We start from the raw sequence: 27,550 nt of genomic DNA on the forward strand, positions 1-27,550 counted from the left end.
ATGGTCATAGCAAGCCACGATGCCTATGACAAAGTTCTCACAATGGTTATATCAATCCATGATGCCAATGACAAAGTTCTTACCATACTCATGGCAGGCCATGATGCCCTTGATAAAATTCTTACCATGGTCATAACAAGCCATGATGCCTATGATAGCGTTCTTACCAATGTCATAGCAAGTCATGATGCCCTTGACGAAGTTCTTTCCACAGTCATAGCAAGCCATGATGTATATGACAAAGTTCTTACCATAGTTATAGCAAGTCATGATGCCCTTGATAAAAGTTCTTACCATGGTTACAACAAGCCATAATACTCCTGACAATGTTCTTACCATGGTCATACCAAGCCATGATGCCTATGATAGGGTTCTTACCATGATCATAGCAAGTCGTGATGCCCTTGACAAAGTTCTTTCCACAGTCATAGCAAGCCATGATGCATATGACAAAGTTCTCACCATGGTCATAGCAGACCATGATGATTATGACAAAAGTTCTTACCATGGTTACAGCAAGCTATGATGCCTGTAACAAAGCTCTTACCATGGTCATAGTAAGCCATGATGCCTATGACAAAGCTCTTACCATGGTCATAGTAAGCCATGATGCCTATAACAAAGCTCTTACCATGGTCATAGCAAGTCATGAGGCTCTTGACAAAGTTCTTACCATAGTCATAGCAAGCCAGGACAAAAGTTCTTACCATGGTCATAGCAAGTCATGACAAAAGTTCTTACCATGGTTACAACAAGCCATGATGCCCTTGACAAAGTTCTTACCATGGTCATAGCAAACTATGATGCCTATAACAAAGTTCTTACCATGGTTATGGTAAGCCATGATGCCTATCACAAAGTTCTCACCGTGGTTATAGCAAGCCATGATGCCTATGATAGGGTTCTTACTATGATCATAGCAAGTCTTGAGGCTCTTGACAAAGTTCTTACCACAGTCATAGCAAGCCAGGACAAAAGTTCTTACCATGGTCATAGCAAGCCATGACAAAAGTTCTTACCATGGTTACAACAAGCCATGATGCCCTTGACAAAGTTCTTACCATGGTCATAGCAAGCTATGATGCCTATAACAAAGCTCTTACCATGGTCATAGTAAGCCATGATGCCTATGACAAAGTTCTCACAATGATTATAGCAAGCCATGATGCCCTTGACAAACTTCTTACCATACTCATGGCAGGCCATGATGCCTATGACAAAGTTCTCACCATGGTTATAGCAAGCTATGATGCCTATAACAAAGCTCTTACCATAGTCATAGCAAGCCAGGACAAAAGTTCTTACCATGGTTACAACAAGCCATGATGCCATTGACAATGTTCTTACCATGATCATAGCAAGCCATGATGCCTATGATTGGGCTCATACCATGATCGTAGCAAGTCATGATGCCCTTGACAACGTTCTTTCCACAGTAATGGCAAACCATTATGCCCTTGACAAAGTTCTTACCAGAGTCATAGCAAGTCATGATGCCCTTGACAAAGTTCTTTCCACAGTCATAGCAAGCCATGATGCCTATGACAAAGTTCTCACCATGGTCATAGCAGGCCATGATGCCAATACTATTGATTTCATTACCACTATAGTTTCTTTCCTAAAGTTCATTTTTATTCAGTTCTAATGGCAGAATTTATGAAAAGAAGGAAGTATTTTTAGGCAATTTTGGTTAGAGTGTATTCTTATACTTTTATTAATCTGGCCAATCTTCCATATAAAAATATTGTTAATATGCATATGAATGCACATCATAGGTAATGGGCTAAATTCACAACAAGGAACATAATGGATGCCGATGTGCAAAACTTCCACTGATTATTTTTTGATGCTACAATGTGTGAACATGTCTTTTATACCTGAGTGGGCCATGAAAAGTTTTTCACCACTAGTGTAAAATTGCAGTCAAAACTGAACCATGCTGTTGAATTTTTTGGAAAACTTTATTTAAGGTTAGCTGGACAGAGACTAAATTGTTTATCCATTGTTCCAATTCAAGAAGCTTAAATTCTTTCAAAACAATAACCATAAAACAAATTTTCCTCATGAATTATCATCTTTATCTTCTCTTTCTCTTCATTACCACTGCCACTGTTAAATTAATAACAGTGTCAGTGATTGGTTTCTTATAACCTATATTTTTTTTCACATTGAAAAACTATATTCTACGTACCAGTCTATCATACTGTTGCCAAAATACATTTCTTCCCCCGAGTCCATAAGGTAAATGCCTTTCCTATATTTTAGCCCCCAAAACTTTTGTTTTCTGGAATTTTATAAACATGATCTGGAATGAAGAATTTCCACCAAAACTTCGTAACAATCCTGCATTATTCAGAATGGATGGCACCTCTCATCCAAGTTGCCCATTATTCATTATGCTTACATGAAAAAGCTTCAATTCAATGCAATGAGAAGAACTGTTTTAAGAAACACATGATATGACCTTGAGATGAGCTGTTGATACATTAAAAGGTATAAACCCCATGACTTTATAGACCCACTCAGAAACACTCAATGCTCATTTTGACTCAATATGCCTTATTCATAGAAAAATACCATGTCTTGCAGATCTTCAGAAAGGTAAAAATCTCAAATGGATGTGTGATAAATAGATGCTTATAGAACGATAGATATTGAAAATAATATCTGACGATGTTTCAACCATCAATTAAAGGACTGCACATTAAATTGTGTATGTTATTCCTGCAGCTATGTAATGAAAATAATGTAAGAAATCAAGATACTCAATTTCAATAGTCTCAGACTACACTGCAATAATTATAACATACAATTAAGTGGTAGTGATGTCGATTAAGTTACTGTCATGCCGTAACAAACATGGGCTTGAGAGCTGTCCAAAATGGCCACTACCGGTATTTACATCAGAGATCTTACACTAGCATTCAACAGAAAAGGCCATTCTGAATGGTAAGGATCTGTGAGTCCATGCTTACCTGACAGTTTCAGCAATGAGCTGAGTGAGATCTTCCATTGTCAAGTAGTCTTCAAGCTTAGCTTCTCTTCTGTAGCCCCAGGCTTTCTTGTCAATTGTCAGGGCATTCTCCCACTTCCTCTTCTGTAGTGTACCTGCAACAGAAAATAACTAGCCTTGCTAGTAACAGGAGCTCAGAATGCACACTTCTTTCTGCATTGCGAGTCAGTACTTTTGATCCAGGTTGAAACAACACTGATATTTTAGGTCACTGCTACCCAGGCTTGGTGTACTTCATAACATTAATCCTAAGATTGCAAAATCAGTGCAAATTCTATGGCAAATTATTCATTGCTATTGCAATTATAGCCCAGATATGGTAATAAAGCAATGATGAATAATTAGTAATGATGAATAAATCTGGAAAGTATGCCACTGAGACCTATTTTAGCACATTTATCGAAAGATCCATCTAAAATGCAAACTTCATGTTAACAAGTGAATAACTATTGCAATAGAAGCTGATAACTAACAAAATACATGTCCATGAGAACATTCTTTTCCTCTCCAACCTGCCAATCATCATATTATTGATCACGACTTTATGCTTCCTGGCTTACACGTGACAAGGGATTAGGGCTATTACTGAATAGATAGTATTGTTAAATAAACGAGATTGATATAAATTGATGGGTAGATCAATAAAGTTATTTTCATTGATTTTCTTCTTATTTCTATTTCAATAACATATAGTTTTGTTGGAAAATTACAAGCATGTAATATCGCCACAATGTTGTATTCAACAATGAGTTCTACTTATACTGCACTACTTTATGACTGAAGCTTTATAGATTATTACAGTAAAATTGTTTCCAGTCACCAGTATTATCATTGGAAGAAACTTTAAATTCACAAGGATCTAACCTACCAGAACAAATCACTTTTGAGAAAAAAAATCTTATATGATTTGTGAACATTCTAGACATCATACCTTACATCAGTATGCCAAAAGGAAGAGTTATCTGAATGTGAAGGACAGAGACATAATGGCAACTGGTATTTTAAATTGGGATATTAATCTATGATATTTTGTCCAGTACATTCTTGAATCATAACAGATGTGTATATATTGTGGCAGATTAGACCAGGCCTCTTTAGGCCAAATCTAAATATTCATCCTGATCACTTTTCACAATATTTTCTGTCCAACTCTTGACAGTTCACATCTGCTTCTATCAGTGAATAAGAATACTCTGTGTGGGTGTGAGTGCTAGTATGAAAGTAAAGAAACCATTTTATGTTTTATAATGTGAACAATACAAAAGTAGCTGCTATTCTGACAAACAGGCAATTAAAATGGTAAAATGAATGGGTCAGAAACTTTTAGAACAGAAACAAAATGTCTGTACAACAACACATCACACATAAAAGAGACCAAGCTACATGACACTACACTACATAATTTGGTACATAATAATGAAGAGCCATATCTACTTAATTAGATAGGCCACTTATTGATGCCATTATAAACTTTAAACACTGGAACATGATGACAAATGTTAACTTGAAATGCAGGACAAGCAACAAATTGGTCACGACAAGTCACGTTTTCAAAGTTACTTGTCCTGGATAAGTCACTAGGACAATAAACAGATGTACAGCTATTGTATTGTTTCCTTAGTGATTATATGCTGGTTATATATGACCATTACATATATTTTTGCCATATTTGGATGATAGAAATATCCTGGAGTAAAAGGTCGGACACTGATCATTTTCCACCCTCTCTACTGTGCCCATCCATAGAAGGGTGTGCACCTCTTCCCTGATATAACCCTGTCTTGACTGGTGAAAAAAGACAGAGCTCCTTGAAAGAGGGTGCTTGCAGAATCAAAGAAGGTAGCAATCTCTTAGAATTGAAAGGAAACATGTATCTTCCATGAAGTGCAACTGCTGAAAAGAGGGCCAACTGAGCATCCACAGGGATTCCAGGAAAAGGGATGAAAGGCCCAAGAGGAAATGAGTTTCTAGGGCTTCCCCTCTCTCCTTATAAAAAGGGGTGCAGTCAACAAGCTTCCTACCAGATCCCTTCTAGCTGCCTAGTTTAGGTAAATATGGCCAAACAGGGGTTGGTTCCTGGACTTCTGAGACTGCATTATAGGAATTCAGAAGGCCTGGAGGGGTGAGCAGGACAAGAGTACATATATTAGGTGAGACAGGAGTTTTTCAAACCCATGTCTCTCTGCTGAGGGGAAAACCCAGAGATGGGGGCACGCTTGTCCCGCAATTCCTCATGGGAAGTGATGGAACTGCTCATAGTAGAAACCTTTACAGAAGGAAAAATGTTTCTTATTCTTCCTCGATCATCCGGGGGAAGTTGATGGGCTCCAAACCTTTCTTGGAGACCCCACGCAAGCACATGTAGAGCAGTGACCTGCAATATCAGTACTGCTGTGAGGTCAAGACATAGGCATCATCATGCCATGAAATGCCTGTCTTCCTCTCCTTGCACTGACTCTCAGCAAGGTCCCAAACTTCATCTGACCATAGACAACAAATGGACACTGACCCATGCATGCACAATTTGTACATGAAAAGCAGTCGAGGTGTGTGTCACTTGAGATATATTTATGCTCCTATAATTAATGACAAAACAGAAAAAATAATATATTGATAATAATGAATGGTGTGTGATCACCAAAAGTTATTCCACTATGGTTGCACAAATACTGGTACATGTACTTAGTACCGACAAGGATGGAAAAAGATATTACAATGTCAGTACAAACGCTAATCAGCCAATCTCATCAATGCATGTTTTATCATTGTATAAATTAGGAAAAGTTATGTTTAAACAATAATTCAGAGAAAAAAATTAAATGAATAAGTCTATGACCTTTACAGGAGCTGTGTTGATAATGGACAATATCACAAATCAACACCACAACAGTAGTGTAATCCCATTTCACTATCATCATCAATGTCAGTCACCCACTTAATCCATACACAATTAACAACTTTGGTTCAGAGTTCACTTATAAAGTAAATAGTGTACATGTTTAAATGCACCACATAAAATGTTTTAGTGGCTTGGCTTCAGGGAAAGTCTTTAACTTTAGCATCACCTACAAGATCACACAACTTGTGGTCAACCATAAATAGAAGGTGGCCAAATACAAACCAAGCCGGTCCAACAGCAAAAGAATGTGGTTATTGATTGACTTTGAACAAGAAGAAATAATAGCTTAGAATAACATCTATGAAGCAGACAGAGGACACCTTCATTTTTACTGTTTCGCACACCTGCAATTAGTCACACACAACTGCATCAGAAGGAAAGCTAGTTTATCTCTTTGATGGTGTCAGGCATTGTTTTGACAGTAGCTACAGATGATGAAACTAAGTTTCCTCACTTATTAAGCTGCAGCAGCAATCCAATACACTATGCTTCAGTAATTTGATAACCATGGGAACTCCAGCCTTAACTGTAAGTTGTCAGTTTTTATATAGACTAGGGAGGCAGAATTATACTGTATGTATATACCATTACACCACCTGAATCCATCAAGGAAATAAGCCAACTCTTCTTCTTGTGCTGCGCTGTTGATGTCAGCTTCTGACAGACTTTGATGTTGAGACATATCTTTCACATTATAAGTCATACAAATACTGACAGCCTCATCTTTTTCCAGTAAGGGACAAATTTTACATGAAAAAAATGCCATATACAAGTGTTAATGGAATCTCTGTCCAGAAAACAAAACTGATAATAATGAATGGTGTAAGACATCTGAAGAGTCTTAAAGATTCACCAAATTATATTATTCCATGTACCATCACATTATAATATTCAAAATATACATAAATGATGACAGTTAACCGCAATTTTTTTTACCGTGGAAAGCAGAGTGGTCTAAGGCACTTGCCTATATAGATCACTGACATCTCACCGCTGGAGTCTCAGGCTTGACCAACATGGTTATATGAGAAAGCTTGCCAGTAGCTTCCCAAAGGTCAGTGGTTCTTCCTGGGGTTTTCCTCCACCAAATATACTAGCCACCATGTATAGCCTATCACATGCTGAAAAATGGTGTTAAAGCCATAACAACAACAAATTTTTTAGACATGATGGGAAATCAATATCGACCGTACAATTCTGGAAACATCCAAAATAATTGATACTGTTGATATGGGGCAATAAAATTTAGATGCCAAAAGAAACAGCGTTTACTTACGCAATCACCTATATCGATGAGGGGAATTTTGTCCCAGGAAAGATAAATAATGCAACAGATCATGCATTACTGCTAATTAAACTGCCATTTATCTGCTTTATGTATTTATCAGATAGATTCACTGAAATGGACCAAGACAAAGTGTATTCAAAGAGATGACCGTGATCTCCACATGACAACTGATGTATGGTTTGCTGTGCTTTTTGAACACTGACAGAAAGAATACTTTACCTTTGGTGCTAGTAATGTCTTCAAGCAACTGCAAACTTATTTGAATAATATATGTTTGTAATCTGTCTCTTCCTCTTTAAGAACATCTCTCAGCTGGGACAAGAAGCATTTATCTGAGGTCATAAAAAAGCTCTAATGTGTCCTTATATCATTGTCAGAAAATGTTTGATGTGGGGTTGTGTATCATGAATGGGTATGAAATATAAAACCTGTTTGCTGCCTACCTGGATTGTATCTATCAGCACAGGTGAGATATCCACCATGTTGACACCAACATCCTATACCCCATCTGTCATTTGTAACAACAGTGTCCTTTACTGGACTGAAAACCAGAGTGTAATCAACAATTATACAGTTCACCTTTATGAAGCTTTTAAAAGTCTCCACTAGCTGCTGTTAACATTAATTATCAAGTAGAAAATAAATTCAGACTAAAGTGAACTTGACAATGAAATAATGGCTCATTTCCTGATACCAAAAACCTAAAGCAGTAAAAGAAAGAACATTATTTTCTTTATCAAAGCATAAGCTCTATAATGAGTTGATGAACACCACAGATTAATTTTTTTAATTTTTTAAAATTGTATTTCTTTAAGCACTGCTTCAGAAGCTATTATTCTTGTTAATCTCTAAAAGTCAGATTTTATTTGGTGAAAGTTGACAAATTTGAGTTACCTTGGAGTGACATCAAGTATGACCAAAATGTGAAGTACAGTAATTACTTTGACTAGCCATGAAAACTAAGGCCTAGCATGAACTGCATACAGTCCACTCATCTAATTCATATACTTACTCACATATACAATGCACATACATGTATACAATACACATATACAATACATAGTCATACAGAATATTACATTCTTTTCATCTTTACAAGTTTTTTTATAGTTTAAATGAATGTGTAGGTAATGACAAACATTAACATATGTTCCTCATTTTTCTTCATAAACTATAATGCTGAACTCGAAATAAGATTTTTAGGAATTGGGTGTTTTACTAAGTTTAGAATTAAACTCTTGATATGGTATTTTACACTCCATACAACACAAACTCTTCCAGGGTATTTTACACTTAATACAACACAAACTCTTCCAGGGTATTTTACACTTCATACAACACAAACTCTTGACAGAGCATTTAACACTCCATACATAACAAACTCTTGATATGGTAATTTACACTCCATACATCACAAACTCTTCCAGGGTATTTTACACTTCATACAACACAAACTCTGGACAGAGTATTTAACACTCCATACATAACAAACTTTTGATAGGATATTTTACACTCCATACAACACAAACTTTTGATAGGGTATTTTACACTCCATACAACACAAACTTTTGATAGGGTATTTTACACTCCATACAAAGAAACTTTTGATACAGTATTTTATACTCCTTTCAACACAAACTTTTGATAGGGTATTTTACACTCCTTACAACAGAAACTTTTGATACAGTATTTTACACTCCTTACAACACAAACCTTTGATACAGTATTTTACACTCCTTTCAACACAAACCTTTGATGGGGTATTTTACACTCCTTACAACACAAATTTGCAATAACAAACTGAGTCTTAATCATGAAGATATTTATCATGCTGCCTTTAAAAATGCTTCAAACAGCTGAGTGACAACTGGGTTTGCTCAGTTATGCACTTGTGTCTGGCAAGAATGCTTTTGCAGTGATCAATTAATATTATTTCAAATGTATTTGAAACATACAGAACATGCCATAATAAAACACTGACTCTGCTTTTGGCAGGATAAATACATTGATGTCTGTGACCTAAAAGCTTAAAATTAATTTTTTCTGCACCTTTAACTCATAAAACATTTTCTTCATGCATGTTTAATAAATCTAGTTGTGTAAAATATGCAAATATGCTGTTTATCAAGAGATATGATGAGAGACCATTTAATTACTTCTTGGACATTACAAGAATTACAAATAAAGTCATAACAACCTAAAAACCACGTTCTGTTTAAAAACTGACATAAATAGGATATATTAATATTAACAGGGCTCTAAACAGAGTTTCAGGTCCTGCACTCTTCACTCATGGAACGCTGGAGTATCCAGCCTATTTCTGAGAGTCCCTGGCATAAACTGGCAGGTCCCTCACTTTCAGAAGGATAGAACATGATAACTATTTTATTACATATCTGATGAAATCATTTTTCAGTAATTGTCCAAAACATTTATATCATACTGCACTCTGCCATCTGCAAACTAGTTTTTCAAATGAATTAGTTTCTTAAATTTTTCTTGTCCTTTGACTTAACAAATTCATGTATGGCATTTTGACTATCAACGTCTTCGAGTACAGAATACTCCTCCATTATTCTGATAAATTTATTCACTGTTTAATTATACAGGATTGTGCTGTTTGTAGTCATCATTTTTCACACTAAATATGAGAGTTTTCTCAACAGCTTACGTTACTGTCTATCTTTTTTGCATTTTACAACAACCCTCAACATGAACTAAATGACCCAGGTTAAATTTATGAGGTAAGAGATAATAGCTGCAAATTAAATATTTTCAAAGGATTTTGCTTGCAAGTAGTCCTACACCACTGCAAGTAGTCCTACACCACTGCAAGTAATCCTACATCACTGCAAGTAGTCCTACACCACTGCAAGTAGTCCTACTCCACTATAAGTAGTCCTACACCACTGCAAGTAGTCCTACATCACTGCAAGTAGTCCTACACCACTGCAAGTAATCCTACATCACTGCAAGTAGTCCTACACCACTGCAAGTAGTCCTACTCCACTATAAGTAGTCCTACACCACTGCAAGTAGTCCTACATCACTGCAAGTAGTCCTACACCACTGCAAGTAATCCTACATCACTGCAAGTAGTCCTACACCATTGCAAGTAGTCCTACTCCACTATAAGTAGTCCTACACCACTGCAAGTAATCCTACATCACTGCAAGTAGTCCTACACCATTGCAAGTAGTCCTACACCACTGCAAGTAGTCCTACACCACTGCAAGTAATCCTACACCACTGCAAGTAGTCCTACACCACTGCAAGTAATCCTACACCACTGCAAGTAGTCCTACACCATTGCAAGTAGTCCTACATCATTGCAAGTAATCCTACATCACTGCAAGTAGTCCTACACCACTGCAAGTAATCCTACATCACTGCAAGTAGTCCTACACCACTGCAAGTAATCCTACATCACTGCAAGTAGTCCTACACCATTGCAAGTAATCCTACATCACTGCAAGTAATCCTACATCACTGCAAGTAGTCCTACATCACTGCAAGTAGTCCTACACCACTGCAAGTAGTCCTACACAACTGCAAGTAATCCTACATCACTGCAAGTAGTCCTACACCACTGCAAGTAGTCCTACACCACTGCAAGTAGTCCTACATCACTGCAAGTAGTCCTACATCACTGCAAGTAATCCTACATCACTGCAAGTAGTCCTACATCACTGCAAGTAATCCTACACCACTGCAAGTAATCCTACACCACTGCAAGTAGTCCTACATCACTGCAAGTAGTCCTACACCACTGCAAGTAATCCTACACCACTGTAAGTAATCCTACATCACTGCAAGTAATCCTACACCATTGCAAGTAATCCTACATCACTGCAAAAACATCATCTGATTCCACTTTGTAAAATAAAAACTGCTTCTCCAACCCAGGTCTCTGGTTCTTGTCTTACTTTAAATTTGTAGCTCTGCCAACATTTTTATCAGCATCCTTTACCACAGTTTAGATGGATTAAGCATTAATTATACATTCTGAATACAAGCTCTCCTTGTTGTCTTCACTTGTGATCTCACTTTCATCTTTTTTCCTTTTATTAGCATTAGTTTAAGTTTTATCATCCATTCCCCCCCTCCCGCTAAAAAAAAATATAATATTTTGTTAACAAGTATATTTCTTTTTAAAAACATACTGATACTGTGGTGCCTTAGTCTAAGTCTCATTTACTGAAGCAGCAGCAATTAATATTATTATTATTGATTTAACAGTATTGTCCAATTCATACTCTGAGAAAGCTTTTATTTCTTTTATGATTTATACATCTGTCATCACCAACTTAAACACATCACACACAGGAATGGTGCATCCTCTGATAACTTTGTGTGTATTTAACCCAGAAGCTCAGGTCCCTGAGAGCCCTGATTAAGATACAAATAACAAAAAACCCAATTCCATTTTAAAATGCTTTTAGTGTATTGATAACAAACAATGTACATGTTTTTTATAATCACTATGGTACATGTTTCCATACATGCACAGCCATGCCCTACCTGTCATTATACAGCCAAGCCAAGAAGTCTTTGGACTTCCAGTATGTATCATTAGCTAGCCAGTCACAATCAGACCACACAAGTTCTGGCTTGTAGCGGTTAACTATATCATACAGTTCTGGCAAGCCTTTTCTCTGCAAAGAAAACAATGCCGAACATAAATATCCTCAATAACTCCTTGGAAATTTTACAAGATTATAATAATTCTAATAATTTGTCAACAAAAGTTCCTTCAGACAAATGTCCCATGTGGGCCTGATGTTACTCATATGAATTACATAACCAGAGTTTACTATTTCACTAAAGAGCTTATGAAGCAATGTAGAACACATCCTATGCAAACTATCTCCCAAACTTTATAGCATGTTGCGTTTGCCTCATTTATTATATTCTAATAAAAAATCTTCCTAAAAGTTAAAGCATAACTGTATCACAGTCTTCTGCTCATAATCGAACTCATCCAAAATCTTGATGACATAAGCCCATTTACCAAGTTATATAGAAATAATATAAATTTAACGTGGAGTATTGTTTTCAGGTGAGAATTTATTCTCCAGTGGGATAAAAAAACTCAATTAGATACAAGATCACCTCATTAATATGAATAAATGTTGCTCATTATTAGACTCATTCAACTCATCTTGATAATGCAAGACTATTTAACATGTGTGATCAAAATCGGATTAGAAATAAAGCTGCTAGATTGTTGACGAACTCAGCCAGTCAGATGCAAGATCAAATTATACATTTTGTTAATGTTCATCACTCAACTGTTGTAACTATATGGTCTTAAACTAAGTATCTGAAAAAGCAAAGACCAAAAGGTTTTATAAAATTTAACAAAAAGAATACAAAGTGAAAATTTTAAAAGAACTTAAAGTAGTGTGAATTAAATTCAAAATAGTCCTAAAAGTTCTATCACAAGTCCAAAGGTATAGAGGTACAAATGAATTCCAATGGTGTTTCAATTCCAATATTGAATGTGATGATGTGCCTGCAGTCTCAAATGTGTTATGTTCCGACAGTCTTTTGATGTCCTTGAATGAATTCACTATAATTCCAAATTAATGATGTAGTCCAAAAATATTATTGAGCACTTTGTAATTAAAGTGAATAATATTTTGAATAAATAAATCCACCCAAATTAAAAACTGAATACAACAATAAGATTGACTCCGCTTTGGATGTTAACATAGGAATGGGTAATTTTTCAAGTCAACAACATTGATATAAAAAAACTAAACACCAGAACAGAGCCAGGATGCAGTTCAGTTTCCTTTATAAAACATTCAATTTGGTCAACAAGTTTACGAGTTTCCAAGTGAAAAAAAGACCATTAACTTGATTTTGACAAAGGTCAATTAACAATATACATATATACATTACATATAATCATGAAGAAAAGCCAACAAACAATACAAATTATATATATATAACTAAGATACTAACCTCACACCAGTTTATCAAAATCCTATCAAAAACACCGTCTCTACTGAGTGGTAAGAAAATCTCCAAATCTGATGCTACATCACATAAATATGCATAGGTCTCACTAATCATGCAACATAAAATTAAAATCTGCTCATAAATAGCCACTCACATCATAAGAAATTCAGCTAATCACATGCAAAATCACCACATTAATATGCATAGATCTTGCTCATAATAAAACAAATTTTATTTATTGACAATAATTTATTGACAATATAAGAATATTTATCAAGTTTGATAATTATAAAATCAGATGCAAGATGACCATATCAATATGTGTGGATCCTGTGCATTATAGAACTTATGTGTGATCTTGATTACATAAATATATCTTTAGTTTTATCAAAATGAGATAAAATAACATGGCTTCAACATGATCAGCCAATTAGATACAAGATTACCTCATTAAAATGCTGTGACCTCGCTGAAACTGTCCAAGATTCTGGTGATTTAAGTGTTTATTTCATGATAAATCAAAATCAGATCACAAACGTGGCTACATGAGGCCTAACAAGCTCAAATATTCATGTGCAGGATTAAAATATTAATATGTGTGGATCTTGCTCATTACAGAACCTAACCAAGATCATGATGAAATAGCATATATTCCAAGTAGTGTTGGTAATCAGATGAAATATCAATATTGATCATCGACTACACCAACTGATTGATGATCAATTATTAATCAATTAAATATTGCTGCCATGTGACAGAAATGATCAAAGTAGTGCTCAATTTTAACTAGGGTCGTATTGGTATATAATCAGTCTTTGTAATGGGTCATAATTAATGATTTGTTGATTTTGGTTTGTTAATTTTTTAAATCAAGAGAAATTATCAAAATTGTGTTCATTTATTCATAACAAGAACATGTTAATAAAAAACAAATTATCAAAACTGTGTTCATTTGTTTATAAGAAGACCAGGTTAATAAAAAACAAATTATCAAAATTGTGTTTACTTGTTTATAACGAGAGCTTAAAAACAAGTTAACAGGTAAAATCACCTGTCATGTAAATGATGTAATGACTAGATACAAGAATCTACATAATCATGAGTATAATTAGATGAGGAACTTAACATTAACAGAAGTCTTTTACAATAAGAATTTCTAGAATTGTCAACACTGAAAAGTCTTCAAAATGTTGACTAAAGTAATACATGCCGCTACAAAACTAGTCATTCAATCAACATTCAGGGCATGAATGTACGATTTCACATTTATATGGAGAAATGCCATCTCATCCACATTTTTTGGTTTGAGCTGAGACAGCTTTTGGTTTATAAGATTGCCAGCAAGGTTGAAAATCCTCTTGGAAGAAACACTAGACTCTGCCACCACTATGAACTTTCTGCCAACTTTTAAAATTCTTGGATAGAACATTTTATTGTTTCCACCCCTGGAGTGGATCAGCATTTACAAGATTGCTCAGCCACATACATGTCCAATTCTTGCTGAGCAAGCTGCTCTTGTGAAACTGAAGCATTGGATTCCCCACAGAGGATTATATCATCCAGCCATGCATCACTCTCAACTTTTTTGGGGGAATTGGATGATCCTACTGAATCAGGATTTTCAGACTTTGATGGTAGTTCCTTGTTGGAATTAGGGATGTTTGTAAGTGTAAGCTCTAGCACATCTGGAAGAGGAGGCTCTTGGTCTGGCACATGCTAAATATCTATTTCTTTTTTTAGTTAACAACAATTACCATGAGCTTCATAGAAATTTCATTCCACTGTAATGATTTTGCCTTTATATGCAAATCATTATTAACAAACATCAACTGTTTATTTCATGGCCTCAAGATGCAAGATAAAAGTCCAATATCAACATCTAATATCCTACTTTCCATCTCACTTCTCATTTCAGTTTTAAGTTTACAAATAGTACTCTAGTCATTTTCATTCTGTCAATGCAATTTCTAATTTTTTCAAGATTGGAAGAACCAGGTGTTGTATAGGTGTCTTCTCCGCTGACAGTTTTTAAGTGGATGCCTTGAATGGCTCCAATACAACTACATCAACCCTTGTTCATCATAAATGTTTAATTTTGACAAAGTTTAACACCCTTTAATTCACGTTTATTGTATGCCCCTGCATGTTGTACTAGGCTTTGTTCTGAAAGCCACTGAAGCATGTCATCCTGGATAAGTTTATGTCCTTGAGATTCCTCGGAAATTAAAATCCTTGCTTCGGCAGAAGAACACTAGTAGCCAGTGGACTTTGATGAAAACAGGTCACAACAGATTTGCCCTCTGCTACCTCTGGCGCTGACAATCTTGCGTTTACAACCAAATTTATTCTGTGACCATAGCAGCCTAGATGATTCTATCACAAAATGTCAGATGCTTTTCATTCATTTGCAGCATTATCTGCGTTGACTATGAATTCAGGCAGCTTCCAGATTTCAACAGTTTGACTAAGATTGAAAATGTTTTCACCTTTGTGAGATCCAGAGAAAAGCTCAATCCTTAGAACAGCTTATTTTAATTCCTGGTCAATGGAGATCTAATGTAATGTTAGTGTTATAACTTTGTGTGTTGATTTGACTCCATGCATCATGTCTGACTGCAACATATTGAACATGTTGTAAATATGCCTCTAGCCTGCCTCTTGGTACAATCTGTGAACTAAAGTCAGAAGTAATTTTGACAAAAGATATGAAATCATTTTGCTCCATCGTGTTCAATGGCAGTAGGATTTCAATTATTAAAGAATCTAGTTTACTGTCAATTTCAGTCTTCTGCCATTAAAGAGGGCAGTGTCATAACAGGTGTCTCACCCAGAACCCACTGCAACAATGTAGGCCGTTTCTGCGGTTTTGATTGATTCTCACCAGGTATAGTAAGCTGCCGGTTTTGTGCTCATTGTCTAAACAGAAGTAAGTTACTGTATTTCCTGAAACTGAACCAAATATAATGTTTTTTTTATTGTATATATTGAATATAAGACATAAGGTAAACATAAATGTGCATGGTTAATAGAGTAATTTATCTGAATCCCATCTAAAACCATAAATGAATATAAAACATGTCAAAGCCATCTGTTTACTGTAACTTTATGTTTTATTTATTGACATTTTTTACAGAACATTTTTATAAAAATGTAAGTAAATGCAGTGAAATTGACCCTTTAGGTCTATATTATAATATAAAACAATATTTATCCATAAGTTTTTTCAATATAAATAATATGGCAATACTCGCCAAGAAAAGATCATAAAAAGAAAACAAGAACACTTTTGTGCAAGATCGTGTGCACATCTTTTACTAACCATTGAATGTGTATACTTTTTTGGACAACTTGCAAATCACATTTGTCTGGTTTAAAATGTCTTAATTTGCCGGACCAGCTCCCTTTTTCTGGATCTCAAAGTAGGCCAACACTTTTGATCGTTTCTTCTTTCCAGGAAAATCCAAAAGTTCATGTTTGCTTGTCATTTTTAAAACAGGTCGCTTATATCACAGCTAAATTATATTTCAAAAATAGATAAAAAGCATGAAACAAAATATTCTTCATATTGTCATTAACCCATTAACCCTTGATGATATAAGCCCATATTCCAATTTTGATGATATAAGCCCATATTCCAATTCTGATGATATAAGCCCATATTCCAATTTTGATGATATAAGCACATATTCCAATTTTGATGATATAAGCCCATATTCCAATTTTGATGATATAAGCCCATATTCCAATTTTGATGATATAAGCCCATATTCCAATTTTGAAGATATAAGCCCATATTCCAATTTTGATGATATAAGCCCATATTCCAATTCTGATGATATAAGCCCATATTCCAATTTTGATGATATAAGCCTATATTCCAATTTTGATGATATAAGCCCATATTCCAATTTTGATGATATAAGCCCATATTCCAATTTTGATCAAAACTGGATCAGAATTATGGCTTCCATAATGGTAACAAGTTCAGCCAATGGATGCAAGAGTACCTCAATTTGCATAGACGTAGTCTTTCATCAAAACTAATGAAACCCTGATCATAATAATAGCCTCTAGAGAGGTAACAAGCTCAACCAATCAGATAAAAGAGTACCTCAATTTGCACAGACATAGTCTTTCACCAAAACTAATGAAACTATGGTCATAATAATAGCCTCCAGAGAGGTAACAAGCTCAACCAATCAGATACAAGATCACCTCATTAGTATGCACAGGATCTCACTCATTAACAAAGTCATCTGAGAACTTAATAATATCAGGAAATATTCCAAGAATGATCAAAATCAGATCAGCAATCTGGTCTCCCAAGTGATAACAAGCTCAGCCAATAAAATGCAAGATTAGCTCATTATTATGTGTGGGCATCACTCATAACTGAATCCATTCAAGTGCCTGATGATACTTACCATATTTTATGTTTTATCAAAATTAGATCTGATATATGACTTCAAGAGGTGTAACAAGCTCAGCCAATCACTTACAAGACCACCTTATCAGCATGTGTGGATCTTGCCCATTACTGAACTCATTCGAGATCTTAATGTTATAAGCATATGTTCCATGTTGATCAAAATCAGCTTAGAAATATGGCTTAGAGTGGTAATAAGTGTAGCCAATCAGATCCATGATCACCTTAGTAATATGCACATCTCTTTCCCATTATCAAACTCATCATAGACTTTAATAATATAAACCCACATTTCAAGTTTTATGGAACTGAGATCAGAAATATGGACTCCAGGCTTGTAACAAGCAACTGTTGATTGATGGACAACTGACAATGGATGCTAGGAAATACCATAAGCTCACTTGGCTTTATGCCAACATTGTAACTCTCTAACAGACAAATCTAATACAACCTGTTTTGTCCTTCAAATATTATGTTGATGGGCACATTACCAGTTATGCTTTACACATGAAATACTAAACACAACACATAACCTACAGCTACATAATCATCAGTCTGAAATCCGTTTGCTTCATCCTGCATAAATAATGGATTGAACCATTCAAAGAGAGAATAGATCAACCCAAAATGGAGGTTTGTCCTTCTTCTGATTGAGTCTGCCAACATTCCTAAAAGAAAATGTCATTCTCTTAGTAAACACATCAAAGAACTCAATGTAATAAAATCAGAATATCTATGACTAAAAATTTGCTGTCAAAAACCTTACAACTTTGTAAAGTCCATAAACAGCCAGAAAACCTTACAGCTTTGTAAAGTCCATAAACAAGCCAGAAAACCATATAACTTCGTAAAGTCCATAAACAGCCAGTGAATTATATTTCTTGCTTTCTGCAATAAGACTACTTTTACTTAACGGATTTAAATGAAAAGTAACTTCTAAATAAAATTAAAATCTAGAAAGTATTAAATGTTTATAGAAGAACAAGAGAACAACAAACAACATATGATATGACTGTCTCATCATCTTTTTCCTGCTAAGGACCTTGACCTTTGAACTAGGGACTTGTCTTAACAGAGCTCTCTGCAGATCTTTCATAGCTGGAGTTAAGGCACTTTCTCCAAACTTGGGATTTCTGTCAGGAAAAGTTGGGATCCAGACTCCTAACAACAGGCATCCATTAGTGTGTGTAATCATTACATTCAAGGAACATCAATAAAGCTGTATTTAAAATTCTTTAATAACATTAACAATACATGTGATTCTAATGGCAACAGGACAAAATCAAATTTTAAAGGCCATCTATGGTAGATACCATTTTATAGTTGATATCTACTGCCTTTAAAACTTAATAGATTTTAAAACATTGCTGGGGGAAAAAAAATATTTTTATGCATTCTGTCCACATAATACTGTTCCATCATTGCAGTAACTGATTTAATTATGCACATTATACAATCTAATTAAGAATTGTAACACAATGGCTAGCAAGTATACACAAACTGATTATATTATTCTTGTAATTTTAAGAGTTTTATTAACAAAAAAAATAAACCACTACAATAAAATCATCAACAATTAGTTTCAATCCCATTGCACTTATTGTTTAATGTAAAGTGATGAATATGTCATTTAAATTTACACTTTATCTTCTTCCCTTCTTAAACAATAAGAAATGTTGCATCTGTTTATACAATTACATGCCTCTTTGGGGTTTTATCATCCTTCGGTCAGAAGAAAACTGCCATCCATAGCATTCCTATTAAGTAAACTAAATGTCTTGAGCTAGTTAACAAAGGTCCAAAGGATACAGTCTTAAACACTGAGGACATCTGAAGGTCCAGGATGTGTCTGAACTGCTTAAAAAAAGCTCTACTGAGTACTGTATGATAAGATGTAGATCTGAATAACATTCCCTCAAAATATCTGTAGGGATTAACAGCCTGGATAAGTAGATAGGCCACTAACTTACTATAGCCCTTCTTATGACACTGACCTTGATGCAGCGGAACACAATACATATCATTTGTCAAGTCAAGATACACAACATGCTACAGCTTTTAAAACATTTTCATTCGTCAAAACTTGTACTCCACACATGGATGGAGGTCACTGATGCATATTTCCCTTGTGTGACCTTGACCTTGAAGTAGTAACCTTGACCTTTAAGCCATGACTTGGCTATTTTTATTTGACACACAATCTACACATGGTATATAACTGTCTAGAGCTTTAACACAATACCTTCAGTAGTTTCAAATTATAACTCTACATAAGGAAATTGGTCAAAGAGTTAATGATATTGTCCCTTGCACTGACCTTGACTTTGAGAGTCTTACCACAGTGCCTATAAACAAGTTATACATATATACTTAAGCAAAGTTTTATGAAAATCTATTCAACTGTTACAAAGTCATGGGTCAAACAAGGAAATTTAAGAGATCGTTGGATATTTAAAAAATAAGCTCAAATTAAGATGGGTATATAAAAATGTATATTTCTCTTTATTTGCTCATAATCTTTGCGGCCAATTTAATACTTACAATGATACTGTAGTTTTGAAAATATAACATAAATAAAAATTGTATACCAACAAGATCCTTGCGTGGTCCTACATCCACTGAATTCCAGTTGAAGGAATATTTTGATGGCCAGTTGGTGAAACCATCAGGATGCTTGCTGTTAAATACTACATATCTGAAACCAATATAACATGTATATATTCTCTACTATAAACATGAAAGCATTCCTGACTATTTTGAATGCAATATATTTAATTCATGAACGTATGCCATGATGGAGATGATGCGATCTGCAACAGAAGTTCATTTAGCTCAGCACTGTGAAATATATACACCAAAATCAATGTTAAATTACATGGACATTTTTAGATGGAGTCAACCTAAAGGTGTGATCCAGTACAAACATTTTTGAATAGCATGTGCTGTTATGTCACAATAAACACAGAACATGTTGTAGACAAATTTGTTATTTCTTATGATAGGCCTGACATCATCTTTTCTTCACCCAGTCTAGTACCTGATCTCCATTATAAACAATGATCAATAATTTCCATATGGAAGTTTTTTGATGATGTTTAAGGTACAGAGCATTAAACAATCAGGATTGAAAAGACTTTGGGTAGACTATTTTAGCATTACATTTTAGAACAGCAATCAATATTTTTAGTAAATGTGCCTACATCACCACACTTTAAGTACAAATGTAAAATAGTTTGATAATAACTAGATCATGATTGGTGATGTTTATCTCTTATATCTACTTAGTCCTGCATTTTCATGCTTGTTCACTTTTTGAAGAAATATTGCAGTAACTGGTTCTTGAATATGCACGTTTCCTGTTTTAACCCATATATTGGTAACTCACTGATAAATAAGCACTGTTTTATGCTTATAAAATTCCAATTGATTAATTTAATTGTCCAGTAACATCATCTATTGAAAAACTAAATATAGCAAGAAGAAGAAACCTTTTCATTCAATAGATAATCCATTCACATTGTTGTCATAAATGATTTTCATGTCCATACAATAAACATTATATTTTCAAAGCATTTTTGTAGTGATACTGTCTGACATAACTGATATGTAAACAATGTAAGCAATGATACAGTGACCTATAAATAACTTCCATATGCAGTACTAATATATATTAACACACTTGCAAGACTGACGTTTTGAATTTATTTCCATGAAATATTCTTCATAATCTGACATCAAACAATGTAAACATACTGGACAGCAAAATCAATATATAAAAAAACAACCACTTTATCAAATCAATTTTGTTTGGTGTTTGCTGTTCATCAAAATAATTAAAAATGCATCACTTTATAAGTGAGGATATCTAGAGAGAGGTTATGTGATATGCTGTACATAAAACCAAATTTGTATCTGATTTGTGGTCATAGCTCATTATAATGTGGCAGATGGAATCCATAACTGCTGGTCATTTATGTAAGGTATCAATCTGTGGTAAAGTCAAAATGATTGCATTTATGTTTGTCAGGGTGGATTTGATGAATAAACAAAAATGTAAGTGCAACATACTGTAACAATTATACTTTTGTAAATAAACAAATATTTTTTTTATTATTTCATGGCATTTATGCATTTGATTTCGACAAAATATAATGATTTAAAAAGGAAATACTGTAACAGTAAGATGTAATACTAAGTTTCTTGTTGTTTCCTTTCTGACAATGTTCTTATACCTTTGAATAATGAATTGAAGTAAATGTATAATTATTTAATTTTGGTCACAGGGTCCATAGCATGTGTTATAGTATGTCCACATTTTTCTGGATCCATACCAAGTGTCACATCTAATGATACGAGGCCAACGTGATAGAGAGGGACCTAATTCAGAACGGGTCATGGGGGTAATCTAAGGTATTTTTTGTCACTCTGTATTTTTTCCCCCTTCGGGTTATTGTTTTTTTCTTCTCAACATCATGTTTGCGTCGAGCACCTGTGTGAATAATGTAGGTACTTTAATGTTTGGTCGAAAAACAGATACTGTTCTAATACAAAACATCTATTAAAAATTAAAAACGCACCACTTACGATATGATATAGGGGAGGCAATTCGTGCAAACTGGCCTCCAACTCAATCTTCATCATGTATTACCTTGCCCCCGAAGCATTAAACAAATCCGCCCACTGGTCAGTGTTGTAGAACTCGGCTGAGAACATTGGTGCAAAGTCAGCATAAGTAAAGTCAGGTGGATAGTTCTTTTGCATGAAGTCTACTACTTCTTGAACCGGCTTGTCACCTTTCCAATCCCACCACAAAAACTCGCCATGAAAACTCGGCACCGAAAACACTCCCCAGTAAACGAATATCCCAATCTTGGCTTCGTCATACCATGAAGGCAATGGTCTAGAATCTAGAGATTCCCAGGTCGGTTCATAACGTAATGAACCTACGTAGGACAACGAACAAGAGACAAAACACAAATACAAGGCAATTCTTAATACTGCCATTCTGAAGATAGAGTCTCAAAGACAGCTCAAACCGCTGAACCCGAACCATATCCTTTTGATGTGAATTACCGACGCGTACAAAAACAATAATCCATCATCAAATATTCCTGTATTATTATTCATCTTAACACTAAATCTATCCAGAAAATAAGTAAATACATAGATACAGGCATCAACTATGGGACTGAAGGGGTGGGTATGAGGTCTCTATGTATGGGGTACAGGTCACTTTGGCCTCGTATCATTACGTACCAGGTCGATTCAACCGGGTCGTTTCGGCACACTATACCAACCGGGTCGATTCGACTCGCATATGCGGGTAGTTGCGGCCCACTATAATTTAATATGGACAGCCTAGAAAGAGTTAATGTACATTTAGACAAAAGAAAATGTGAATGTGTAATTTATCTAGTTAAAACTTTTGATTTATTTTTTAGTCTATAAATTAGTGTTATATCTTTCCGTCTTATAACTTTGTCTTTGATAAGAAAGATTGACCAAATTCCACTCGACGTTATTAGTTGCCGAATGCACATGTATGTGTGTCTTATTATTACAATGGGTATATTTATGGCAATTTTCCATGTTCATTGCTGTTCATTTTTTTAAAGTAAATAATTATCATATAAAATAAATTTGATGATTTTAATGAAACAATTAATGTTAAATTTGTAAAGGTGTAATTGGAAAACGTGTGTAATGGTTTCCTCGTAGCTTTTTGAGGACGGGAGGTAGGATTTATATTTAAATCGTCGTACTAGTTTGGTTATCTATTATAGACAACAATAAAGAAGAAAACAAATTCCAAAGGACAGAATTGTAAAAAAAATTAAAATAGGTATTCGGATATGAAGGAAATGTAATACAAAATTGTACTTACCTATCTTAAAATTTATGACTGCAATCTGTAAAATATATTTTGAAAATGGTCGATGTAACAAAAATCCATATCAAAGAAGGAAATATACCGAATGTCATAATAACGATAATCCATGTTCTCTCTCTCTCTCTCTCTCTCTCTCTCTCTCTCTCTCTCTCATTTTATTATGCCTCTTCCCTTTTCAGTACAACAGTATGGTTTGTCATATAACTTTGATTGATTGTGCTTGATTTATATGCCTATATGTATGGTGGCCTGAGTAGGATTTTTTTTTCCAGTCAAATTTTGTTATCTTCCTTTCTTTTCTGTAGCATATGTTTTATTTAAACCAACTGTCGTCTTTTTTATTCTTAACTAGACCGCAACTTACATGACAAATTAACTGCGGTCTCTTTAAGATAATATCCAATGGTTTAGGACTATTGCAATTGACGTAAATCAAAGTCTTAAATACAACTAAAAGATGACAATTCCGCTAATCCGTTTTGACAGAAAGAGTGCAAGTGCCATGTACGTAACGTTTGTAATACTTATCGTTCCTTTACAAAAACTTGAAAATGTAATTTTTTAATCTTTAATTGGACAACAAATGAAATGCGCAGTTAGATGCAGTATCTTTAAGGCAGTATCCTTTTGTAAACAAATTGATGATCATTAACGTTCGAGAGTCGATTATTTGAAACAGCGACAAAATATTGTGCCTATCTAAACTGAGGTTGTGGGGATCATTTCTATATCTACTGTGATTCCTTGATGTAATAGTTGTATTTTGTACTTAGCTTAACTGTCTTTCATTTAAATAAGTAAATAATAAGTAATATATTTCAATATGTACATTTTTTCATAATGAATAATTAGTGCATTGCGTGTAATTGCATGCAGCAGGGAATCATGTGCAACTCGTGTTCGCGATGGCAGTATCGCACCTGTGACACGGGTAAGTTACTTGCAGTAGTAGTAGTAGTAGTAGTGGTAGTATCAAATTAAATGAATTACTCATGGAAAGTGACTGCTTCTCGGTCTTTCTTTTATACCAATGAAGTACACATAAAGTACCTTTGTTAGAGAAAATTATCATAATGCATAAGAAATTTTAATGTTATGGTAAATGAAACACTGTTGTAAAAAAAAATCTTAATACGCTAAGTTTAATTATGTTACTTTTCTGGCGATTATTTATTTCTCTTCTTTTACATCATTAATTAGGTATATCCATTGTGGCATACAAAAAAGCCGTAGGAACTGATTCAAACCTGAACTTTCGCTCCCTGCAAAGCAAGTAGTGTGTTGTGCAATACGATCATTGGGGCAATCTCAGATTTGTACGTTGTAACATATTTTCTCTCTCTCTCTCTCTCTCTCTCTCTCTCTCTCTCATAAATAATAAAAGGACGATCCCTCTATGTGTATGTTATAGGGCACACTAACATACTCAAGTAGTAATTGGGGACGATATGGGGACAATGGAAAATCCAGTCAAAAATTACGCACAATGTCCATTACTTTCGCTCTAGGAGAATATTTTAAATAAAATAATACTGACTTACATGATCATGGATACTTTACAAGAGAACATTCGTGGTTTTCCTGTGGAGAGAACGCATTTACCGACACCTGGTCAAAATACAAGTGAAATGCAAAGAACAATTTCATCCGCTATGTCACCGGTATTTAAACCACTGGTACCTGAATGGTATAAGATGACTGCTTCAGATGAAAGTGTTCCAGCTGTCAAACATTGATCAACGGGTAATTGGCACGAAGGATTGCTTTGTTACTGCTGATTCTATTTGCTACAAGGTAGACTTACTGCAACGAATTCCAGAAGAAGAGTTAAAGGGTTACCAAAATCTTTCAAACAACGTAAATTTAGTTGAAGGGGAAACTTCTGAACGAAGTGTGACGTGCAAGTTAGTGACTAAACCATTTAGATTCGCCACTGGATCATCTCTGATCATACGATCATCTCTGTGCAGGAAGTACACTAATTATCCCCGACAAAAGAGGGTATAAAAATAGACTATCATACCGCGGCCATTATCAGAAGTGATACAACAGATTCCGTGGATTGAACTAAATGACACCACTCAGAAAGTGGAGGATTATCAACACTTATTACATGAATTGTGCCCATTGAATTGGGGTCGTCGAGGGTGTGTGTCTTATGACTTGCTTTCTGGGATTTCGTTTACCAGCCGATTCCTTGTGGACTCTTTGCGAACTGTACCTGCCACCAAATAAAGCATGAAAGTGGCCCTTTTAAATGTCCACGAGAGACTCATTTTGTTAAAAGCCTTGAGTTTTCATCTGGATACTTCTCGGCCTCTACGAAAAAAAAATATTCGTCAACTTTTAGGTACTGAAGATGTGTATGACACCCTCACTGGACAGATGTATGCGACTGGAAAAATTGGGGTTTCGAGGCTAGGACCAAAGAAGTGGTCAATTATGCCTAAGAGTGGTGATCTTGAATTCAAAACGTCCAGGGGAAAACGTAACTTTAAGCCTTTGTTAGTGACAGTGCTAGAAGACGAACCCGTCACCGATCACAACCACTCCCTTCAGGACAGGATTGTTACAGACATTCCCGAAAGACCATTCCGAGAGGACACCTATGTGACATTACCCAATGTAAAGACTGTAAGAACATTACACACTATCCCTAGGACACCTTAGTTACCAAAAACGCGTTGTACAGAGACTTGTTTATATTCCACTTTGGTCGTTTTGATGTGTTTTTTATTGCTGTACTTAACCATTTGGCTTTTATGTAATTTTGTCTTTCATGTTGTTCCATTTATAAAAAAATAAACGTGTCCTGAAAAACTATAAAAACTCTTGTCTTGTCTGTTTTCGTGTCAAAAGTGACATTCCTTGCACTATGACTACCTTTGCTGTCTATGCTCAATCTTCCTCCACTTTCCAAGTCATCGACGAACACATACATCATTTGATCGATCGTCCACCTCAACGAATCGTGTGGTGTTACAAAGAGTGGCAATCGGCATACAGTCTCATGCGAGAAAGCCAAGGCGATACCATCGTGTTTGTGGAAGGCCCGATTATTTGCGATTTCGTACCCATCTGTTTCACCACTGGTGCCAAGACGGAGGGCCTGTCGTGTACACGTTCTCGTCGTCAACTTAACAAAACAAATGTATAAAAATCTCGGACACTTTGGGTCTGTCTCAAACAGCGTTAATATAACGTACCTTCAGTATCATCTTCCCGGCAAATTGATTCGTGCCTCGTATGGCATCAGTCGCGAATAAAATCCACAAATACGTGCTCGTGTCTTAGAAGCTAGTCTCAAAGAAGTCTTACGATGGTTTACGGTGACAGCACGTCAATTACTGTAAGGCATCATTCACATTCCTCATCAAACCAAACGCTTTTTTGACAGAAACAAAGTAGCCTTGACGCAACTGGCTGATCACCGCATCGACACTCAAACCAAAGAGCAAATCATTTTGAAACATGGAGGTAGCGGTTCTCTAGGAGGTGTCACCATTCGCTCCCTCTTAAAAAGGTATCTTAATGCCCCCAAACTCCTCCCAAAGAAAAATGCCAATCCCAAAAAAGCCAAACCAACCCCAAAGAAGAAAAATAGCAACGGTGTGAAGACCAGGTCACAGCCCCAGAAAAAGAAAAGCCCACAGAAAAAGAAAAAGAAAAATCCCCAGAAAAAGAAAAACACTCAGAAAACAGATTCTTCTCGCAAGAGAGACACTTCGACCAGGACGCAACCTTACATTCGCAAACCTCGACCTGCACCGACGGTGATCACGTCTCCAGTAACCTCAGGTTCTTCCACTTCTCAGTTGTTGGTGATGGCTGTAAAACCCAATTTGACACCCGTTCTTCTACAGTTGATGAAACAATGGAAACCCACGTATCCAAAAACGTTTCCTCCAGCGGTAATACCCTCCTCATCTTTAGCTGCATTGTCAGCTGCTCACAAAGTACCTGCCCCCAAAATCAAAGTTCAAGAGAGATCGGGAATGTTACAGAGTTAACTGGATTTGTCTAAGCAAGAACTGTCCCGATTTAGTCCGGTACGAACGCCTCCACAA

At 35.3% G+C, this 27,550-nt stretch overlaps 1 protein-coding gene across 1 annotated transcript in view; it reads right to left on the minus strand.

Moving 5' to 3' along the window:
- The window catches only part of LOC149789037 (alpha-L-fucosidase-like), a 42,524-nt gene extending 19,850 nt beyond the window's left edge, over positions 1 to 22,674 (minus strand). Inside the window, exons 1-6 of the mRNA XM_089975213.1 lie at positions 22,242 to 22,674; positions 20,182 to 20,288; positions 18,131 to 18,261; positions 11,722 to 11,855; positions 7,644 to 7,741; positions 2,976 to 3,108 (exon numbers count right to left, since the gene is read on the minus strand). Coding sequence (XP_089831339.1) covers positions 2,976 to 3,108; positions 7,644 to 7,741; positions 11,722 to 11,855; positions 18,131 to 18,261; positions 20,182 to 20,288; positions 22,242 to 22,597 — 959 coding nt within the window. The 5' untranslated portion in view covers positions 22,598 to 22,674. The remainder of the gene's footprint in view (positions 1 to 2,975; positions 3,109 to 7,643; positions 7,742 to 11,721; positions 11,856 to 18,130; positions 18,262 to 20,181; positions 20,289 to 22,241) is intronic.
- Between the last annotated feature and the right edge of the window lie 4,876 nt (positions 22,675 to 27,550).

The sequence above is a fragment of the Sinohyriopsis cumingii genome, chromosome 11 (assembly GCF_028554795.1).
Source record: "Sinohyriopsis cumingii isolate HCF-2022 chromosome 11, ASM2855479v2, whole genome shotgun sequence".
NCBI lineage: Eukaryota > Metazoa > Mollusca > Bivalvia > Unionida > Unionidae > Sinohyriopsis > Sinohyriopsis cumingii.